We start from the raw sequence: 21,432 nt of genomic DNA on the forward strand, positions 1-21,432 counted from the left end.
TTTATTTTTTCGCTTGTACATTTTATCAACCAGCATACCTGATCTTATATAAATTTATTCTTGCCCTATCTTTGATTGTTCCATTTTATTTCATGTCTTTAAAACATAGCTAAGCTATTTTCATACAATGTTCGCCTATATCGCATAACCTAAAGCAATTTAAGAGTATGCATTATCTTATAAAACTTAAATTGATATTGTAAGGGAATCCTACATAATTATGAAAGAGTGTAACAATGTTCTATGCAATTAAAAAAATAAAGATACTGTATCTCTTCTGCTTAGCAAAAGGGAAATGAACCTCGAGGGAAACAAAACCAATGATAACATGTAGCTGTTAGCTGGAGTTTATTGATTTTTATTTTTTTTTGGTTACATTTTATTTATATCAATATTGTTAACTGGACTAGATAATAAAGCATTTATTTCAACTTATTGAACTAGATAACGTTGTGAGAATAAAACACTTTATATTCAAGGTAAATTACGTTTATATTTTTCTAGGATTTAATAAAATTTCATTCAATAATTCTTCTTTTTTTCACTCTATATAAACCTTTCTTAATTTATGTAACAACATAACACCAAATACTTTTCTTAATTACACAAATCACTGGTAATTTTTTACATCAATCATAAAGGTGAAAGTAACATAAAAAAAGTATTTAATAAAAATTTGTTAAACTTCAAAATATTTACTTTTTAATATATGAAAAAAATGTTAAATCTATTTACAAATGTATTAATAATTGATTCAACTAGATGAAATAGATTAGTTAAGTTTTGATTGATTATAATTTGTCTAAAAGTAATTTTACTATTGATTTTTTCTTTTTGTGTTTACTATAATACTCTTAAATTTGAAAAAAATATTGTATACCTTCTCTTGATTGAAGATTGTGATTCCTTTAGTACTTTAAAGATTAAAGAATATTTACGTATTTTTTAAATAAATTATTAACCTTATTATTTATTAATATAAAATTAACGATCATAATTATTTAACGTATAAAAGAATATAGAATATTTTCTCATTTTAGATAGTACTATAAAATTTACCTATTTTTTATATTAATGATAACTGATTCATTGTATGATAAACAATTAAGGCTACTAGGTCAATTTTTATTTCAACAATACACTTTATATATTCACTAAAACAAAAAAAAAAACTAATTATATAATTTTTTATTAAAATAAATTTTAATTTTAATTTTAATTATAATTAATAAACACCGCTAACAATACCTAAATAATTACATTTTATTTTCTAAAGCTTTTTCCTTCTCCAAGATTGCCCATGCAGAAAACTTGGTATTATTCATTGTATCAACATGAACGAAAGGAGTAAGTGTGCAATCATGATAAGTAAATTTATCAGAGGCATATGGAGGAGCGAAATAGGTCTTGCAACTAAATATATGAAAATTAAGAAAGGAGAAGAAAAAGCGCACAAGAAAGTGAGGAAATAAGGCTAAATTGTGAAAGATGGTAGCAGAACACGTGAAGAAACTGGATAAGACGACATGACATACAACTGATTATGGCATACGAAGGAGGTCATTGAACACAAAGATACCGTGTTTATTTGTTTTACGCATTAAGTATAAAAGATAGAAAGTAGAGACTCGTAATGATAAAATTACATATTGATATGATATTTGATTATGTGATATTAAACTATTTTCATTGTTTCTTGTATAGGTTTTTTTTTTTTATAAAAGGTAATAAAATGAAAAATAATATATCAATTTTATAATTAAAAGTAAAAACAAAAAATATTTTAAAAACAAAATAGGTCCTAACAAACTCTCATTTTATCGTGGGTTAACTTGTCAATCCAATTAAATAATAAAAATAGTATAAAAAAGCTATGAAAAATAATAACAATTATGTTTGCATTAAGAATTTTGGAGGACTTCACAGCTAAGAAAAAAATAACTATATGAAGAAAATGGACCAAGTGGGTCAACCTGACTGCAACAACTCCAAGTTATGGAGGGTGGGTTAGGTAGGTTGGCTTGGTGGCTGTTTAACTCATTTTGTCATGTCAACGGCTACTAGGTTCGAAGAGTATAGAGTTTCCATATTCACAATTTCCTTGGTGTTTGCAGCAAAACAGTGAATGACTAAAGCATAAGGAAAAATAACCATTCAAAATTTACAGTCCTGAGGCCAAGAAGTCTATACTCAATTTGATGTATATGATTACCATTTACCAATAATCATTGCAAGAGCATTTCCCACACTGGATATGATGAAACCGATTTGCATCTCTCACCACAATCTCTCTTCCAGTCACAATTGATATATACTTTATTGCCGTATGGCAGTCTCCACAAACCCGCAGATTCTTAAATACTCTAATTGGTTTTGCTTTGGGGGTACTAATAAGAGCAAATGCCACCGCAATTTTTTCACTGTGTTGAAACAGATACTGCTCCTTCTGTTCATCCTCCACATCATGAAGAACAAAATCTGTATTTGGTACATAACCCAAATTTTTTATTTTTAAAGCCAATCTATCAAGTTCATCATATATCTTTTGAGCTTGGGGGTGTGAAGTATCCCCTACATGGAATTTGTGCACCTGATTTTCAACTTCAATCCAGCTGTAGCCTGTTTCTTTTGTTAATTTTTTCTGTTTCATGCTTTTTCGAATGGCTGCCACATCATCCCACCTCTCTTCTGATGCATACAAGTTTGACAATAATATATAGGCAGCTGGATCATGTGGTTCTCGCTTGAGAATCATTTTTGCAGCATGCTCCCCAAGTTCTGTGTGACGATGAACCCGACAAGAACCAAGAAATGTGCGCCAGACCAATGCATCAGCATCAAAAGGCATTGAGTTAATAAACTCAACGGCTTCTAAAAGCAATCCAGATCGACCAAGCAAATCAACCATACATGCATAATGTTCCATCCGTGGAACAATACCATGATCATAACGCATGGAATTGAAGTGTTTCCATGCCTCGTCAATCAAACCAACATGACTACAGGCTGATAAAACCGCAATGTAAGTGACCTCATTAGGCTTTACACCTATTTCAAGCATTTCATAGAACAATTCTAATGCTTTTGTAGCAAATCCATGTTTTGCAAAACCATTTATGATAGAGGTCCAAGTTATGACGTTACGATCCCCCATGTCATTAAAGACCTGTAATGCAGCTTCTTTGTTTCCACACTTGGAGTACATAGAGATTAAAGCATTATTAGTGCATAGGTCGCTTCCAAACCCCGACTTCACTACAAGGGCATGAGTTTGTTCACCCTTGTCAATTGTACCAATACATGCAGCACCGCTTAAGAGGCATGCATATGTAAAAGAGTTAGGTCCAATGCCAGTGTGCTCAATTTCATGGTTAAAGGATTCTTCAGAGCTCAATTTTTTTGCATTAGTATCTACAACTGCATTGTAAGAAATCAAGTTCATCTCAAATAAGATACGAAAGGCTTTTCGAGCACATTCCATTCTTCCAGACCTAGCATACATGTTAATAAGAGAATTCCCCACACAATCAATTGCAGAAAGGCCTAGTTTAATTGTTTGGCCGTGAAGTTGTTTGCCAAAGCCAAAATCAGGGAGATTTGCACAAGCCTTGAGGACGCCGGAGAATGTGAAGCGATTTGGTGCAACATGACCACCCTCAAGCATTCTACAAAACAATTTGATGGCTTCCTGTTCTCTTCCACTACCTTGCGCATATCCTGAGATGAGTGCAGTCCAAGACATAACATTATGATGCGGCATCCTATGAAACACTTTCCTAGAGTTTTCAACAGCTTCACATTTTGCATACAAGTCCACCAAACTACAACCAACACACACATCTGAAACCAATCCAGACCTGATAACCCAAGAATGCAATTGCTTCCCAAGCGATAAGAAATCGAACTCGGCGCAGGCTGACACGAGACTAGTCAGAGTAAACCTATCAGGCGTATACCTACTTAGCAACATAGTATGAAACAAATCAATGGCATCACCCAGGAAACCTAGTTGTGCAAATCTAGTGATCATCAAGGTCCAAGTAACTACATTTTTCTCCTGCATTTTCTCAAACACCGTGCGTGCGGATTCAATATCACTGCCACCCTTCACAAACATATCGATTAGCTCACAACCAACACAAACATGAGAATCAAAATATCCAGTCTTCAGTATAAATCCGAAGATGACACGGCCGACGGAGAAATGTTGAGCATTACAACAAGATCGAATGGACGCGGTGAAGCAATATTCATTGGGATAAAGGCCAGATTGAAGCATACTAAGAAACATAACGAGGGCTTGGGATTGCATGTTATTGTTGGCAAAACAGGAGATGATAGCGCTCCAAGAAACCAAGTCTCTGATACGATTGTCCATGCTGTGAAATATTTGAAGTGCGTTCTCCCACTCCCCACATTTAGAGTAGAGGGTAATGAGGGAGTTGAGAAGAACCGAGTCGAGGACGAGTGGAGAGTGTAGCAACCTGTGGTGAAGGAGTTTACCAAGCTCTAAGTTACCAGACCTTATGCACCCTTTCAGAAGAAGCGATGCGTTTATGAGGCTTCTCTCTTCCGCCATGTTCAGTGATGAGATGCCTTTGCGGAGCTCTGCGACACTCAGAATCGGAGAATGGCATAGGCTTAGGCTCGCCATTTCCCATTCACACACCTTTCCACTCTTTGCCTCCAACACCAACATCTATCTCTTCTTTCTTCCATTATATGGATGAAAATCAATTTTATTACTTCTCATTTATCTACTTAATATTTTTTTTTTTATCTCACAAAATATATTATTAATTATTAATAATAAAAAGAATAAAAATATTAATAAATTTCATTTTGTTTTGTCAGTAGCTTTAAAAGTTCATTAACTAAGTTAATAAGCTAAAATACTGCCTTTGTAAATATAACCTAAAAGAATTTGACAAAATATTAAACTAAAATAGAGACTCTTTAGTTATATTTACGTGAACTTTTAGATAAGTTCTCTTATAAAAGAAAAAAGATAATATTTTTTATAAATTAAAAATAATTCATTTTTAAATTATAAAAAAATTAAACGAGGAAAAGTTTCTTGAAAACAAAGAAGTACAAGAGTTGTTTTTAATTTATTAATTTTTTTATTTTTTATTATAATTCTTAAAAAAATTTATCCAAGCATTACTTTGTATATAATACTTAATTTACTGTTAGATTTTATTTAAACGGGAGGAGGTGAGTCTTAACAGTGAGCAGGTGAGCATGGAATCTTCAGCAGTCTCTCGACTGAACAATCTTCGGCGACACTTGGATTTGGGTGAAACAATGAACAAGGTATTGAATATGGATTTCTCGCATATTCATCATTTTTACGAACTTATCCAAGTTATGTTGTTCCCTTTCTTAACCCTTTTATTCATTTGTGTTTCAATCCGGTGAAACATTATTCCTATGCAAAGTCTGAAACGGGTTTTCATATAGGCCGCGGAAGTCAATGGAATTGGAGGATCAATCAAGGTGAAGGTAGCTGCAGAGGTTTCTGAAGCATTATCCATGGGGCGTGCTGTTGTTGCTCTGGAATCTACCATCATTTCACACGGTTTTCTATATTCTATTCATATATGTGTGTGTGTGTGCGCGCGCGCACCTTTTCATATCCGACACCCACATATTAGTATTTGGACTATACTCTTGTTGTAGGGATGCCATATCCTCAAAATTTGGAAACTGCAAAGGAGGTCGAAAGTATTGTAAGAGAGAATGGTGCAGTTCCTGCAACCATTGCAATTTTAGATGGCACGCCTTGTGTAGGTCTATATTGTCATCCTTCTCTAGTCTATGCATTGGATTTCTATTTCATATTTTACATTCACTTGCAAGCACAGTGATCTGGTATGTGAAGAACGACAAAGTACTTTCACCTAGTTACTTATGGATTTCCTTTTCATATTTTGTGAATCAAGCTTGGTTTGAAATGGGGTCTTGGAATGAGGAGAATATTCAGAATAGCAAAGAATATTGATTCATAAAATAAAATGAATAGGGGTTAGGAAAGTCACAAGTGGCTATGTGCAAGCAATGTCTCATTCTTATACCAGATCACTTGCTCTATGCATGTCATTTGTTCACAAAGTTGAAAATTAGCCGAAGAGTTTGTCCTCCCATTTTCACTTTGCCGCTATAATGATAGTGAATATGTTTTATTGTATTTTTTTTTTGGTTAAATTGGACTAATTTACCCTTGTTTGCTCATTATATGTGGATAGGTCTAAGTATGGAAGAACTTGAAAGGCTAGCTACTCTGGGAACCAGAGCACAGAAAACAGCTCGAAGGGACATTGCACATGTTGTGAGTGTTCTGGCATTAGTATTCACCATATTCATGTATGTATATATGGATGTCCTTAGCAACCATATAAAAAAAAGTTGAAAAGCCCTTATAGCAGAATTATTGTGTAGTCCAAGAATTCTAAGCAACTATTGTATATAGTGTGCAAGAATTCCTTCGAATTATTGGTTTCCCCCCACCGACCCAACTAGCCATCTTCTATCCCTAAGAGGAAAGATGTACTTGTTCATAAAACACAATTGGATAGTGTGTACTTGCATATGGTCTCTTAGAAATTTGTGTTAACAATTTATAAAAAAACGTTGACAAGATTTTCAAAATCAAAATACATAATTATCATAAAGGACCTAAAATTATTGCTACAATAAGGCTCAACAGATAACTTATATTTGAAAAAATAAAGAAAATAAATAAAAAGATTATTCTGGCATTAAGTAGCTTTTTTAATTACACCCTCTCACATATGCCTTCAATGATGAAAATTTTACTGTTGACTTGATTGTGATGGAAATCTTTATTATCATCTAGCTGGTTCTTCCCATTTTGCAGTGGACTTTTGGCTGATAAATTGAATTCAACTAATATCTTAGATTTTTGCAAGCGTATGAGATTAGTTTCTTGAATCTTGAGTTGACTAATGGTCTGAGATTGTAAGTTTGATCACTAAGTTATGTACTTTTAATGAGCTAAATTTTCGTTGCCAGGTTGTCAAATTTATTACTGCCATTATGTATCTTTTAAGTTTTTATGTTCTACTGTAAACATCAGAATAACTTTTAAAAAATGAACTTTCTACATTAGTGACCTTTTCTCCCTACCATTTGTACCTTTATGTATTTTAGTGTTTCTCTATGGTTTTATGTACTAACATATGTAATTTTTAGGTGGCTCGTGGTGGAAATGGTGCAACTACTGTTTCTGCTTCAATGTTTTTGGCTTCTATGGTGATTTTCTCACATACTATCTCTATTTCATCCCCAGTCCTTGTATCATGCTATTCTGGTTTCACTGTCTTTACTGTTTTGAATTTTTGCAGGTTCATATTCCTGTCTTTGTGACTGGGGGGATTGGGGGAGTGCACAGACATGGGGAACACAGTATGTTAACATCCTATATCTTAGTAATAGAATGTTTTGCTTTTGAAGAAGGATGCTGACAAATCTTGTAAGATTAAGATGTTTTGGTCTAAAATTTTGGCACCGAATGAATCAACCAGTGCATGTTTTATTTATTGTTGTTGTATTGGAGGGTCCAAGAAAGACCTGTAATTTGTAACTTAAACAATGGAAAGGGAGAGCTCTGGCCTCAGACCAAGTTTGGCCTTCCACAGAAGAAACCTCAACATTTTTTTTGGACCAAAAATACCTGTTGTAATTTGATGTAATTTATCGTGTAAATAAATAACCACACCTACAAAGCAATAATCACATTTGGTCCTTTAATTTATTTTTTAGATATTTTTACGGTAATTAAAGGTTAAACTTCCTCCTTTGGCTTTTAAAATTACAAAAGAAGTCCACATTTGGTGGGAATTTCATCGGTTTAACATGGGAATGCTTGTGTAATGCAAGCAAAACTGCACTTTTTAATGGATCTGATTGGGTTTTAAACTGAGCTTTATTAAATTTCAGAGTACACAAACGTATAAATCTGGTAGATTAGTTTTACTACCAGTCTTAGAGCCAAGGTTTACAAACAGAAAAATACACCTGTAATTTGACTCAAATCTTGATTCTGGGATCTTATAGGATCAGTTTAATTGCATTGTGGAACATATAATTTCTTGTTTCCTCTTCAAACTTAAGAACTGAAATTGCTTTTCAGTTGTCATATTATTGTTTCTACAAAAATGTCTATGACATTTTGTTGAGCATTTTATTTTCATTTTTTGCTGCAGCTATGGACATATCTTCTGATCTCACTGAGCTTGGAAGAACACCAGTAACAGTTATTTGTGCTGGTGTAAAATCAATATTAGATATTCCCAAGACACTTGAATATTTGGTATCCTTTGACTTTTGTTTTGATATTAATAAAGCAGTTATGATTTGTTGATGTTATTTATTTATTTATTTTTTATCTTGAATAGGAAACACTGGGAGTTTGTGTTGCTGCTTACAAGACCAACGAGTTTCCTGCATTTTTCACAGAATCAAGTGGCTGCAAGGTATATTATATTTGGCTCTCCTAAGACTTTCTTAAACATGTTGATACTTGATGTGACCCAGCTTTTTCATTTCATCTTAAAAGTTAGTTTAAAAGATAAAGTTAAAAACATTTTCTTAAGAAGTAAATATAAGGTAATTTGATAATATCTTTATCCTTAACCTCCCATAACCATTTCCTATCTCAAGCTACTATCAACCAGCACTATGGCAGATTCTGCACAATTCCATGGTCATTGCTGTTTAAACCAAGACCCATCATGCCCATTCCCGAACTTGCCACTTGCTGATGCCATTGAAGATGACCATCGGGATTAGCCACCATCTCTGAACCACCTATATCCATGGACAATCTGCGTCCTTTGTCTTGTCACACCTCACCTGTTTTGTGCTGGCATCATTTGCATGAACCAAGCTCATCAGCTTCATGCATAGAGACACTATAAGCCTATGTCCAAACCATGATGAGTCATGAATGACACCTATTTCAAACTCATTTGATTTGTAGGTCAAGTGTTTGGAGGAGAGACTATATAGATGGAGGAGAGGAGGCTGTTTTCAAAGTAGAGAAGTAGAAGTTCCTTCAATTAGCTTCTCTAGAAGCTTTTATTTTTTGTTTTTTTCTTATTAAAAAAATTTTCTTTTTGTTTTAGAGCTTCTTAAAAATTATTTTGGCCCAACTTTTTTTTTTTAATGAAGAAAAGCTTGAATAAGCTGGGCCTAACATATCAGTAAGAACTTACACATGAAGGCTTATGCTATAAGTGCTTAATTCAATAGTGGGGTTGTTTGTTGCGAAGAGAACAGGGCGGCTGCTGGTTTTTTCATATGTTGTCTGTCTACTCTTTGCTGCTCTGTTGTGTTGTGTGGGTGCAGTACCATGGATCATATTGAAAAAATGATATTGATGTTGCATGGAACCATTGTTAAAGTATTTCACGGACAGTTTTAGTAAATGCAGATATTGATTGTTTATTTTTTGTCATTTTAATTGTATGATGCTTTTGATTTATTTTGAAGTTCAGATTTCAATTTCTTTACCACATAATGAGTTATTTGACTTTAAAATGTTAATGTAAATGTTTGTAATGTTTCATTATGCAACAAATGTTTTTTATGTTTTTAATAATTGATTGAGTATTAGCATTTACAAAACATTTCAATTCATAGTTATGAATTCGGCCTTCTGGTTTGTGATTCAATTGATAATTTCACAACCATATTTTCACCATCATTATTATGATATCATTTTAAGATTAAATGTATTTTCAAGATTGCAATGTAAATAGTATAATGTATCAAGAAAAGAGTTTAATTGACAACCTAATATTTGGTCATGGCATAATTTACAGGTTTCATGTCGAGTAGATACCCCTGAAGAATGTGCTCGCTTAATAGGCAAAGGAAACCTTTTTCTTTTTTATTTTTGGTGTAAGTTTATATGTTTTAACAGTGTTTATATGATCTCTTTTTTTACTCCACTTGCAGAGGCTAACAACAAACTCAAGCTTGGAACTGGAATTTTGATAGCAGTTCCTATTCCTCGAGAACAGTCAACTTCCGGACACATAATTGAATCTGCCATTCAAAAGGCCCTTAAAGAAGCTAGGTAAACGTTTTGTTCTCTTTCTCTATCCATCATGGCATCATATGTAAGTGGTACATTCACTAGTTTACTAATATCTTCGTCATATGTTGAATATGGATTTTGTTAAAATTAAATTTAATATATGTCACTTGTAGGGAAAGCAATATTACAGGGAATGCTGAGACTCCTTTTTTACTTGCTAGAGTAAATGAGCTGACTGGAGGTGCTTCACTTGCTTCTAGTATCCACTTCTATTGTTAATATGATTTTGAACATCATCTCAAAAATAAATATTTGACCTAGTGTTAAAGCAAATCTTAACCACAATTTAGACATTGCTCTTGTGAAGAATAATGCTCTTATTGGAGCTAAAGTAGCCGTAGCCCTTGCTCAGCTAAGAGAAAATTGTCAAAGGTGAGCTTATACTTTCGTTATATGCGTTGACCAGTTCAGCACATGTATGAACGAAACTGATTCTTGTCTTTCTAACTGTAAATTTTACTTGAGTTGATCCTCAAAGGGATTCGCCGGTGTCAAATGTTTGTGTTTCTGTGTCTTCTTTTTGCAAGTTAATCTGCTTTAACAAAAAAAATATGTAATATTGAAGAAATTTATGCTACTTTACATTCCAAATTATTTATTTCTAAATTTTGTTGTAGTCCATAACTTTTGACTAATAGCCTTTCATACTTTGTAATGTGACATTTAAATTTTTAGAATATGTATTGTATTTTGACAACAATAATTATAACTTGTTGTTTCTGTATACTGGATTTTTAAATAATTGCAGCAAATATCAATTCAAGTAATGTTTTCTAAAATAAATTTATAATTTATTAAATTGACTAAATTTATTTTATCTTTTTACCATAAATTCTTTTTTAAACATAAATTTGAATATAAAATTAAGGTATTACATGGTCTACAAGAATTATGAAAATAAATATGAATCTTAAAATGTCTCAATTAGAAGTAGAAATAGAATTTGGAATACAACTGAAGTTATCTTTTACATCTAAGTGTTAAAACAAAAATTCTACTAAGAAGCTTCTATCCTACACCAAGAGCATAGGAGGATAAAAACATTAACCGATCAATCGCAGGAAGTGCGTTAAAGAGTATTTAAAGTGTATCGATAGAATTTCTCATTTCATCGTTGTTGATAGACCTGTAATAAGCAATTAATAGCATTCTGCTTTTGTAATCTTATTCAACTAATGATTTTTTGGATACACAAAATCAAAGGTCCATTTTTCCTTATAAAGTGTTGAACTAAAACATTGTAAAATTCTTTAAGTTTCTTTTGAAATCACAGGTTCTAAGGGACATAATATTCATTGCACTTGATTGCTGCACCGAAGAAATCACACTCTGAAAAGGTAGTCTTAGTCTATGATGCACGAATACTTCAAGTTTGGCAAGGACTGTATTGTACTTGATACACGTAACATACAACTGCCTTATCATCAAAGCTTTATTGTATTACTTTAAAATTTTTCAATATACAAATTTTGGTTAATAAAAAATTGATATAATAACTTGAATATAATATTTTAATTTTAATTTGTTATAATTATATATTTTTTATTATATTTTCAAGTGATAAAAAAATCGACAGTAATACAATGATGATGACAAATGATGCTTATGGTAATATAAATATTTTATATAGTTTATATTAATTAGTAACTTAAAAAAATATAAGCAATTTGTAAAATTATATTTTACTTAATATATTATTCTGTACCTGTATCTTTTTTTTTAATGTATTTGCATGTTGTATCTAATACGCAAGTCCATACCCATGCAACATTGACCGCAATGATTTTCATTAGAAACCACATTGTAAATGATATATCTATGCTTAATATCTAAACTGAATAGATAATTTCTAGAAAAATTAAACACCAGAATAACGAGGTCACGAATTGTAGTATCGATTATAAGGTCAAAGTTTAACATGAAAAAGTAGGTCACAAATTGTACTATTTACAAAAGTTGCAATTTTGTAATCAAGGGGGAAAAAAAAAGAAGAAAAACTTTCTCCTTTTACGCAAAAGGATTCGAAGTTCTTCGAACGCTCTCTAAGAATATTCATTTTCTGAGTTTTTAAAACCGGGGTAATTGCTTCAATTTCAAATCTCCCTCGACATTCTTGTCCTCTTCATGACCAAGTTTGTATAGTGTTGATATTTTCAACATGATGCTAATTCACATGTTAAATAATGCTAGCTCATAATAATTATGAGACTTTGGCTTTTCAAACTCAAATGCCCTTTAAACGAATGCGTATGATTTTAATTTTCTTCAACATCTTGCCATACATTTTATATTTCAAGATAAAAAGTCTGATAGTATGACCCAAAAATGAATCCGTAATATTAGTTTGATTGGATCAAGGGATATAGACGATTTGTTTAGATGGTTTTAAGTTGACCAATGTTTCAATGATTAAGCTCAAATTATACAATTTTTTTAATTTTATTTGGGTTCTATGTATGCGTCGTTTGCAAGTTATTGTTGCGGTTCTTTAGTTAGTTCTTATTATTATAACATATTAATAGTGATGTATAAAATCTGTTTTGACTTGTGTAAAAAATAATAATTAATTGTTACCATTAGCTAAAGTAAAGGAAGAAAAGGTAAAAGGGGCCTTATGCTTTGCTACGTGTCTTCCACCAATAATTTAGGATCTGAAACATAGGCTCCATCATCTCCCATATGCAAAAGAATTGTTAGAACTTGGAAAGTCATATCAATTGCTTCTCTAACATTTGATTCCTCGTAACTTTTTTGTTTTGAGTTTTGAGAAACACAGGAAGCACAATGGATGCCACTCACACAATGTTTTGTAACAATGATTTGGTTAACCCTCTAAGCTCAATGGGCATGCAAGTGTCATGCATTCTTGTTGTGTCACACTTCTTCAACGTTGTGCTTAGGACTGTGGGTCAACCTGGACCCATTGCACAAATTCTGGTAATCACTCACCTTAATTTTGTCAATCATGCAATGAATTGAAGTTTCGTTATTAACTATTGTTGCATTGTTTAACAGGCTGGGTTGGTGCTAGGTCCAATGTCACATATTAAGCACATAAAAGAAACATTCTTTCCTGCCAGTTCAATTAATTATTATGAAGTTGTGAGCTTTTTCTGTCGCATACATTTCATGTTTTTATTTGGTTTAGAAATGAATTTTCACTACATCATACGCAATCTACGTATGGTTAGCTTAGTAGCTTGTGGTGGTGCAATAATGGGTGGCGTTTTTGGTCTATCTATCTCCTTTTATTTATATAAACCAATGAAAACCCTTGACAATGCTCCCTTGTATTATTTTTGTATGATCATTATGCTAGTGGTATCATACACAAGCTCCCCTATGGTTATTCGTTTGACAGCAGAGTTGAGATTTGCAGCATCAAATGTTGGGCGAATAGCAGTGTCTTCTGCATTGATCACAGAAATGGGGTGTTTGTTGTTCTTTAATGTGATGGTTAACTGGAAAAGGAAAAATCACATTCCTGCTGGTCTTGGCTGCATTACAATTACTACCTTGGTAGTTTTTATAAACAGGTACTTGGCTGTTTGGTTAAATGCAAGAAATCAAAATCAGAAGTACCTCAAAGCTCCTGAGTTGTTACTCATCCTATTTTTGCTCCTAAGTAGCTCAATGATAATAGAAATTTGGGGTTACAACAGTATTATTAGTTGTTTTATCATTGGCCTATTTTTCCCTAAGGAAGGAAAAACAGCTAGAACATTACTGCATAAACTTGGTTATTCTATTTACAACTTTGTACTTCCAGTATACTTTGGGTATTTGGGTTTACAATGTGACTTAATAAATATCTTCAAGGATTGGGGGCGAGCGGGAAACACAGCCATATTGATTTTGTTGAGCATTGGAAGCAAGCTTGGTGGCACTCTTATAGTTTGTCGTTACCTTCAAATTCCCACAAGTGAAGGAATTTTTCTTGGCTTCATATTAAACACTAGAGGCTATGCTGATCTCCTATTTTTTGGTGCAGCCTCAAAGCAAATAATTGTTAGTATATTTTGTCTTGGTTGAATTAATCAGACTATATATCTCAAATATATTACTTATATATATGTACTAATAATACCATGGCTCTTCTCTTGTGTTGATTTTCTGTATAGACGTTTGATTCAGAAGCTTACAATGTGTTGTTAGTATCGGTAGTACTCAACACAATAATATCAGGGATAATTGTGGCTTTTCTAGCAAGAGGGGAAGAGAAAATGTTTGCAAACAACCACACTGCAATTGAACCACAACAAATGGAGGATGAGCTTCGAATTTTGGCTTGTGTATATGATCCTCGTCAAGTATCTGCCATACTAGCCACGGTATTGGCAATACATGGGTCTAAAACATCAGCATCTACCACTTATTTGATACACCTAATAGAGCTTGTGAAGAAGATAAAGTCTAACCTATTATACCATGAAAAAGAAAATGAAGACCTAAGTGACGATGAAGACTATGGTGGGAATGATGTGGTGGAAATCAACAATGCTTTGGATGCCTTCACAACAGACACAAAGATTCTTGTCCACCAAAGAAGAGCTGTGTCCACTTTCCCAAGTTTGTATGAAGATGTTTGCAATGAAGCAGAAGATCTTCAAGTTTCTGTCATTCTAATTCCCTTCCATAAGCATCAACGAATTGATGGAAAATTGGAAAGTGGGAAAGAAGGCATAAGGATCACTAATCAGAAGGTGCTTAGACATGCCCCTTGTTCTGTTGGTGTCATTGTAGAAAGAGGACTTGCTAGGGTCCCTGGCTTCTCACAACTAGTTTCATCTGACAACATACACAATGTTGCAACACTTTTCTTTGGTGGCCCTGATGATCGTGAGGCTATTGCTTGGAGCCTACGCATTTCAGGAAGTCCTAGAATTAACTTGACAATAATAAGGTTTCTGTTGACTTCTTCATCATCGAATGAACAGATTGAAAGTGGAGAATCTGAGGACAAGGAAATTTTGATGTCTTTGTCTGGTGAAGAGACTGTGAATGAAATTGACAACACCTTCATGGTTGATTTCTACAACAGGTATGTGACTTCTGGTCAAATTGGGTATGTTGAAAAGTTTGTGAGGGATGGAGCACAAACAGTGGAGTCTTTGAAAGAGATAGGGGACATGTACTCTTTATTTATAGTAGGAAAGGGTGGTAGGGGACAAAGTTCATTAACAATTGGTATGAGTGACTGGGAAGAGTGTCCAGAACTTGGAACAGTTGGTGATGTCTTGGCTTCTTCTGACTTTGATATTCATGGGTCAGTTTTGATTGTTCAACAACACAGAGATGCCAAGAAAGGCCTATTGCATGATTAATTATTAAAGTGAAATAATGTTAGAGATCATGTACTTAGCTTTATGAACATACGATGTACAAAAGGAACAATTTTTACTTTTCAAAAGAAAAAAAATGCTAAACATTTTTTAGAACTTTCTGCATTTTAATTAGTTTTTTCTTTCCTGCCTTTTTCCTTTTCTGAAGCTTCAAGTTTCTGGTTGGTCGTTGGTGACACAGAAATCATTGATAAATTAGGAGTTGTTTCTTTGTCTAGTATTGCATCTATAAGAGTAATTTTCTTTATTTTTCTAAGGATAAAAAATAATGACTCCTCAAAAATTTGTGATTTGTAGCTTAATTAAGTATTTATTTAACAATTTTTATTAAAATAAGTTAAAAATTATATTTTCACTAATCTTAGAAAATTGAAAAAAAGAAAACAAATTCTAATATTTTAATTGCATTGATTAAATAGTTTAAGATTTTATTTTCCTGCCTCCTGTCATTAATATTCATTTGAGACATGATTACATTACTTTTATATCCATTTTTGTTTCTCTTACAAATCCAATAAGAAAGTTCTTTACAAATGAAACAAGGAATTCTCCTTTCCTTTTTAACCAAACTGAATTTTTTTTTTCTCTTTTTTCTTCTTTTATTAAATTATAAATCAAAGATAGTAATTATATTTGAGAAATCATGAACAATGGTCGAGTTTGGGTTAAAAAACCTTGAACTGAAACAATCTGATCATTTGAACTACTTTTACCAATTAGATATTTTATTATCATCTTTTTTGTCATTTTGTCTATCCTCACATGGAAGAAAAAGGGTATCGTTTTTGTTGTTCCTGTGAATGCACTCCATGAAAAAGAGGGGATGAGAGGAAGGGAAGGAGAGTGAGTAGAGGGGAAGTGGAAAGCAAAACTCCCAATTGGAGACTATGGAGAAGGAGAAGGAGAAGGAGAAAGAGAAGGATTGGTTTAATTCAAAGGAGGAAGCATTCTCATACTACAAAGAATACGCCAAATCGGTGGGTTTCTCGGCCATCATAAAAGCGAGTCGTCGATCTCGAATCTCAGGGAACTTCATCGACGCCAAATTCGCTTGCACGAGATGCGGCGTCTCCAACACTCTCAAAAGAAAACGTGGCCCAACCAAAACGGATTGCAAGGCCTGCATGCATGTCAAGAGAACGCACCACGGTACATGGATCATCTCTTCTTTTGTTGAGCACCATAATCACGACACCTTCCCTTACCATTACACCAACAATGCAACTCCAAACACATCAATCTCTTCCAAATCTAATCAAACCAAACTGCATAAGCATTTCCCTTTTGCCCATCAAGACCTTCACTCCTTGCTTCACCATTTTATCTCTATGCAAGTGGAAAACCCTAACTTCTTCTACGCTGTCGATTTCCACCACGACCAGCGTTTCAAGACCGTTTTCTGGGTCGATGCTAAGGCCAGGCTTGATTACAGGCATTTCAGCGACGTGGTTCTGTTCGACACCACGCACCTCAAGAATGACTACAAGCTTCCCTTCGTTCCCTTTCTGGGTGTGAACCATCACTTTCAGTTCATGTTGCTGGGATTGGCATTCCTGTCTGATCAGTCCGAATCCACGTTTGCGTGGCTCATGCGCGCCTGGCTGAGGGCAATGGGTGGAATTGCTCCCAAGGTGATTCTTACTGACCAGGATCAAGCGCTCAAGGAGGCTGTTGCCATGGCCATTCCGGATTCTTGTCATTGTTTTTGTCTGTGGCATGTGTTCAGTAAGGTTCCGGAGAAGCTCGGTTGCGTCATGCATCAGCATGAGGATTTTGCTGCCACGTTTAACAAGTGTGTTATCAAGTCCAGGACAAAGGAGCAATTTGAGAAGAGGTGGGGGGAAATGGTTGAGAGATTTGATTTAGGTGATAACGGTTGGTTGCGTTCAGTTTATGAGGACCGCCAACGGTGGGTACCGGTATATATGAAAGGCAGAGTTTTGGCAGGGATGTCTACTGTGCAGAGATCGGACTCTATGAACTGTCTGTTGGACAGATATATGCAGAGGAAAACAACATTGAAGGAGTTTTTGGAGCAGTACAAAGTGGTGTTGCGTGATAAGTGTGAAGAGGAAGCAAAAGCAGAGTTTGAAACGCTGCATAAACAGCCGGTGTTGAAATCGCCATCGCCTTTTGGGAAACAGATGGTGGAGTTATACACGCATGAAATATTTAAGAAATTCCAGAGCGAGGTTTTGGGAGTTGTTGCTTGTCATCCAAGAAAGGAAAGTGAGGATGGACCGCGAATAATGTTTAGAGTTCAGGATTTTGAAGACAATCAAGATTTTGTTGTCATGTGGAATGAATTGACCTTGGAAGCTTCGTGTTCCTGTTATTTGTTTGAATTCAATGGCTTTCTTTGTAGGCATGTAATGATTGTGCTACAGATTTCTGGTGTGCATAGCATCCCGTCTCGGTATATATTGAAACGCTGGACAAAAGATGCCAAGGGTAGAGAAACATCAAGAGATATGTCAGATGTGGTTGTCTCAAACTCAAGGGCTACGCGCTATGATAATTTGTGTCAACGAGCCTTTGAGCTGGGTGATGAAGGGTCTTTGTCACAAGAGAGTTACATTGCTGCTGTAAATGCGTTGGAAGAAGCTCTTAGAAAGTGTGAGAGCCTGAAGGAGTCAATTCAGAATGTCATAGAACTGAATCCACCAATTTTTGGTTCTCAACAGACAAATCTGAGGAATAGTGTTGATCATACTAACAAAAAGAACAGTACTCTTAAGAAAAGACAGGTAAGTTTTGCCAATTCAGCCATTAAGCTCATATTACATACTTTGTTTCCATAACTTCAGAAAACCTTTTGTGTTCCTGCCTTATTGTAGTAATGCTTAATAGGTAAGCCCCGAACCAGAGATCATTGCTATGGGAGTCAATTCCAGCTGGCAGCAAGTGGTTGGTGCTTCTTGTTTGAAGTAAATGTTAGATTCATCTGGATGTTCTGATTGTGATACTTCAGTTTAGAAGAATATCTTATGGTTTGTATTTGTTATAGGAAAACGGAAAACCCCAATACACGGGCAGCTGACCCTGATTGTTCATGTGAATCACAGCAGAGCATTCAAAAGATGGTATGGCATTTTTTCATTGCTACTGCACACATTATTTGACCAAAAAATAGTGTCTGAATTTTGAGTCTTTTTTGTCTGAGCCACGTATGAATCTTGAAATTTTGGCTCTCTTTTGCAAACTCTGTTACAGGATCAGCTGAACTCAAGGCCTCAGAACCTGGATGACTATTTTGCTACTCAACAAATTAGTTCAGGAATGGTAATAGGTCTTTAGAGTTTTCAATTTCAATCTGATTGTAGATATCTAGTTGTAATCTACTTATTCTTCGAATATTAATTAGCTCTCATTCATTCTGTTGGAGTGCCAGTTGAACTCGATAGCTGCTATTCGTAATGATTATTACAGCAACCAGCATGGCATCCAAAGGCTGGTAATGATTTTTGGTAGTCTTTGGTTTTTTCCATTTTTCTATAGTTTAGGGATTTTAGATTTGTATTAACATATGATTTTGGGATGAATCTTGATGCAGGGACAGTCGTACTCAATTGCACCCATCCATGGTGCCCATTACATGGCCCCACAAAGAATGCATGGGATGGTATGGATACCAGTATATGATTGCAATTCTAATACATTGTTATTTGACATTAATGATTATTGAGGAATAAGAAATTTGTAAATGATAAGATATGCTGACAATAACCAAGCTTTATCAGACTAGATACAGCCAGTTACAGGGATAAACTTAAACCATTGTACTCCATCAAAAATAAAAATTAAATGAGAGAGAGAAAAACATATAATTCAAACATTTAATGTTTAATTTTCAGCACCTTTGCCTGGTAAATGATTATTGGTTTTATTTACTTGTCTCTTCATAGGAGGAAAAGACAAGAGTATTTTACTCTTTCTTGGCTGATTTATCTCAATGACACCTTGATTTGATCCTAAAATTGATGGATTTACCTGGTAAATATTCTTGGTTTTATTTGTCTCTTCATAGAAGGGGAAAAGACAAGAATATTTTACTGGTTCGTGGATGATTTATCTGAAAAAGACACCTTGATTTTATCTCAATGACATGTTGATTTTATCCTGAAATTGATGGGGTAAACGTTCTTGATTTTATTTGTCTCTTCATAGAAGGGGAAAAGACACTGGTTCTTGAATGATTTATCTCAAAGACACCTTGATTTGACCCAAAATTGATGGATGTTGAATTATAATGCTTCCTGCATTTTGGTGTGATGATTGTATGACATTTACTATGATGATAATTTTTCCCAATACTTGTAGGCACTGTTACATTTCAGGCAAGAAGTAATCCCAAATGATTTAGATGTTTAAGATGGTTCACCAAATGTGGTAGTATAGTAGAGTCACACCCAGGATTTTCATATATTTTATATTTTTTTCTCCATCCGTTTAATTCCTTAAAACTCACTTTGTTTTGTAGGATCAGCCTACTGGAGGATCCACACTACTACAAGGGATGGAGGCAAATGTGAAACAGCTAAATTCAATGCACCGTTCTCAGTAGTTAGGCTATAACTAATTGTTTATCAGCTCGAATGTGTTTTAGCTAATTTTATGTTTTTATTAGAATTCTTTTTAATCGAAAGAAATATATGATATTGAATGAAATCAAGTAGGACCAGGCATTCTTTGATGATCCTAGATTGACTCCTGCTATTTTGGCGTAGGTAGAATTTTTGTTTCTGAACTTGTCAAAGTGCATCATCATGCAATACCATATCATCAAGCAAGCAGTATCCCTTCTATATGCGTTAAAGCAGCTGATTTCCTGTAATAACATTTTTTACATTTACTAAAATGATAACAGATTAATAGCTTGCTGTAGGAAAACCTCTTTGGCTTGTATAACAGTAATACAAGATACATTTGAAAGATAAAAGAAGTTTGCAGTTTGTTATTTTACCTGCATATACCATATTGGAGCACCCTAACGTCCAAGGGATTGTTGATTTACATCTGCTGCACCGTATGTGGCTAAATTCTATACCATTTTTCTTTCATTTGCTACCCACCCGTGTAGCAAGCTTAATTTGTCTGTATGTGTCTCACCTTGTGCATTCCATCTTAATCAAACTTGTTTCAGAGATAATGGGAGATAGGAATTGGACATGCTTCTGGTAGGTATGTTTGGTTTCATGCTAAATTTTTACATAATCACACTTATTTTATGTTAGGAATCCAGAGAAAATAGAATGAAAAATAGAGATGAAGAATTAAAAGAAACAGAACTTTATTGAAGAACAGATCAAAAAATGAAAAATAGAATTTTTCTCAAGGGTTTCTCCTTTACAAAGCATCTTTCCTTTCGCTTTCACCAACTATCAATTTCAGTCCATACCCTTACCCAATCTGATATTTTCTATTTGTAGTCAATCTCTCCTAACTAACTAATTGAGTAGTGCAACTAATTATTGACTAAGAACTGCTCTTATTCACTCTCACCTTGTCCTTAAGGTGGAAAATCGGAAGTCTCATTGTACAAAAGTTATTGTTGGTCAACTAGTATCCCACATTAGTGCTTGAAACTTGGGATTTTCCCCCTTCTCATCTGCTTAGTTGTGAATAGGACTAAAGTATTGTGTACCGTATAAAAAGCTATTTTATATTACTATACATTTTGCAAAAGAAAAAATATTACAAAGTGATAGGGCATAGATATCTTTCTTTTGAGATAATTTTTCAAAACATATACTTTCCAAAATATTTCTGAAACGATTAAAAGTAATATGTGCAAATCAGAAAAATGAAAATAAATAATTGTTATATCAGGGGTTGAGTTGGATACAGATATACTCAACGCCTGATAAATCCAATTCAAACCGGTTTGGGTGAATTTTAAGGAACAAATCTAATCATCCAAAGACTCGACTTGAGCAATGTACTATTTAATGTTCAAAATTATTT

General features: G+C 34.0%; 4 protein-coding genes across 12 annotated transcripts; 3 read left to right on the forward strand and 1 right to left on the reverse strand.

The window, feature by feature from the left end:
• Nucleotides 1–1,704: 1,704 nt before the first annotated feature.
• Nucleotides 1,705–4,706, reverse strand: LOC113847094 (pentatricopeptide repeat-containing protein At3g49170, chloroplastic). Its single transcript, XM_027475965.1, has one exon. It carries the CDS (start codon nt 4,697–4,699, stop codon nt 2,216–2,218), a length of 2,484 nt encoding a protein of 827 aa, XP_027331766.1. The 5' UTR covers nt 4,700–4,706; the 3' UTR covers nt 1,705–2,215.
• Nucleotides 4,707–5,201: 495 nt separating this feature from the next.
• On the forward strand, nt 5,202–10,756 carry LOC113849507 (pseudouridine-5'-phosphate glycosidase). Of its 5 annotated transcripts, XM_027479460.1 has the most exons (13): nt 5,221–5,316; nt 5,464–5,581; nt 5,683–5,793; nt 6,249–6,331; nt 7,216–7,275; nt 7,368–7,428; nt 8,229–8,335; nt 8,421–8,498; nt 9,299–9,427; nt 9,849–9,894; nt 9,985–10,105; nt 10,240–10,325; nt 10,417–10,556. In XM_027479460.1, the coding sequence occupies exons 1-13, from the start codon at nt 5,245–5,247 to the stop codon at nt 10,500–10,502; spliced, it is 1,158 nt and encodes a 385-aa protein (XP_027335261.1). In that variant the 5' UTR covers nt 5,221–5,244; the 3' UTR covers nt 10,503–10,556. The 5 variants fall into 5 exon arrangements, with proteins under 5 accessions (XP_027335285.1, XP_027335290.1, XP_027335276.1 ...); XM_027479468.1 differs by lacking the exon at nt 9,299–9,427 and having other exon boundaries at nt 5,208–5,316; nt 10,417–10,741; XM_027479489.1 differs by lacking the exon at nt 9,299–9,427 and adding an exon at nt 9,005–9,067 and having other exon boundaries at nt 5,203–5,316; nt 5,464–5,793; nt 10,240–10,617.
• Nucleotides 10,757–12,910: 2,154 nt separating this feature from the next.
• On the forward strand, nt 12,911–15,450 carry LOC113853271 (cation/H(+) antiporter 1-like). Its single transcript, XM_027483822.1, has 3 exons — nt 12,911–13,063; nt 13,142–14,138; nt 14,261–15,450. The coding sequence occupies exons 1-3, from the start codon at nt 12,911–12,913 to the stop codon at nt 15,448–15,450; spliced, it is 2,340 nt and encodes a 779-aa protein (XP_027339623.1).
• A 772-nt stretch (nt 15,451–16,222) lies between these two features.
• On the forward strand, nt 16,223–20,437 carry LOC113869938 (protein FAR-RED ELONGATED HYPOCOTYL 3-like). Of its 5 annotated transcripts, none has more exons than XM_027506490.1 (7): nt 16,223–18,215; nt 18,319–18,395; nt 18,476–18,551; nt 18,682–18,750; nt 18,860–18,922; nt 19,022–19,090; nt 19,949–20,350. In XM_027506490.1, the coding sequence occupies exons 1-7, from the start codon at nt 16,356–16,358 to the stop codon at nt 20,030–20,032; spliced, it is 2,298 nt and encodes a 765-aa protein (XP_027362291.1). In that variant the 5' UTR covers nt 16,223–16,355; the 3' UTR covers nt 20,033–20,350. The 5 variants fall into 5 exon arrangements, 2 of the variants coding, with proteins under 2 accessions (XP_027362291.1, XP_027362311.1); XR_003505508.1 differs by having other exon boundaries at nt 16,256–18,215; nt 18,319–18,375; nt 19,949–20,351; XR_003505506.1 differs by having other exon boundaries at nt 16,267–18,215; nt 18,319–18,379; nt 19,949–20,437.
• The last annotated feature ends 995 nt before the right edge of the window (nt 20,438–21,432 follow it).

The sequence above is a fragment of the Abrus precatorius genome, unplaced genomic scaffold, assembly GCF_003935025.1.
Source record: "Abrus precatorius isolate BTA unplaced genomic scaffold, Abrus_2018 Scaffold10, whole genome shotgun sequence".
NCBI lineage: Eukaryota > Viridiplantae > Streptophyta > Magnoliopsida > Fabales > Fabaceae > Abrus > Abrus precatorius.

Bases quoted from the DNA above. Each gene is read 5' to 3' on its own strand.
- LOC113847094 (XM_027475965.1), bottom strand. From the start codon at position 4,699: ATGTTGGTGTTGGAGGCAAAGAGTGGAAAGGTGTGTGAATGGGAAATG.
- LOC113849507 (XM_027479460.1), top strand. From the start codon at position 5,245: ATGGAATCTTCAGCAGTCTCTCGACTGAACAATCTTCGGCGACACTTG. The intron at 7,429-8,228 runs GTATGTTAACAT...TTTTTGCTGCAG, and splicing joins GCACAGACATGGGGAACACA to CTATGGACATATCTTCTGAT. The intron at 10,326-10,416 runs GTATCCACTTCT...ACCACAATTTAG, and splicing joins AGGTGCTTCACTTGCTTCTA to ACATTGCTCTTGTGAAGAAT.
- LOC113853271 (XM_027483822.1), top strand. From the start codon at position 12,911: ATGGATGCCACTCACACAATGTTTTGTAACAATGATTTGGTTAACCCT. The intron at 13,064-13,141 runs GTAATCACTCAC...ATTGTTTAACAG, and splicing joins GACCCATTGCACAAATTCTG to GCTGGGTTGGTGCTAGGTCC. The intron at 14,139-14,260 runs GTATATTTTGTC...CGTTTGATTCAG, and splicing joins CTCAAAGCAAATAATTGTTA to AAGCTTACAATGTGTTGTTA.
- LOC113869938 (XM_027506490.1), top strand. From the start codon at position 16,356: ATGGAGAAGGAGAAGGAGAAGGAGAAAGAGAAGGATTGGTTTAATTCA. The intron at 18,923-19,021 runs GTAATGATTTTT...ATCTTGATGCAG, and splicing joins AGCATGGCATCCAAAGGCTG to GGACAGTCGTACTCAATTGC. The intron at 19,091-19,948 runs GTATGGATACCA...TTTGTTTTGTAG, and splicing joins CACAAAGAATGCATGGGATG to GATCAGCCTACTGGAGGATC.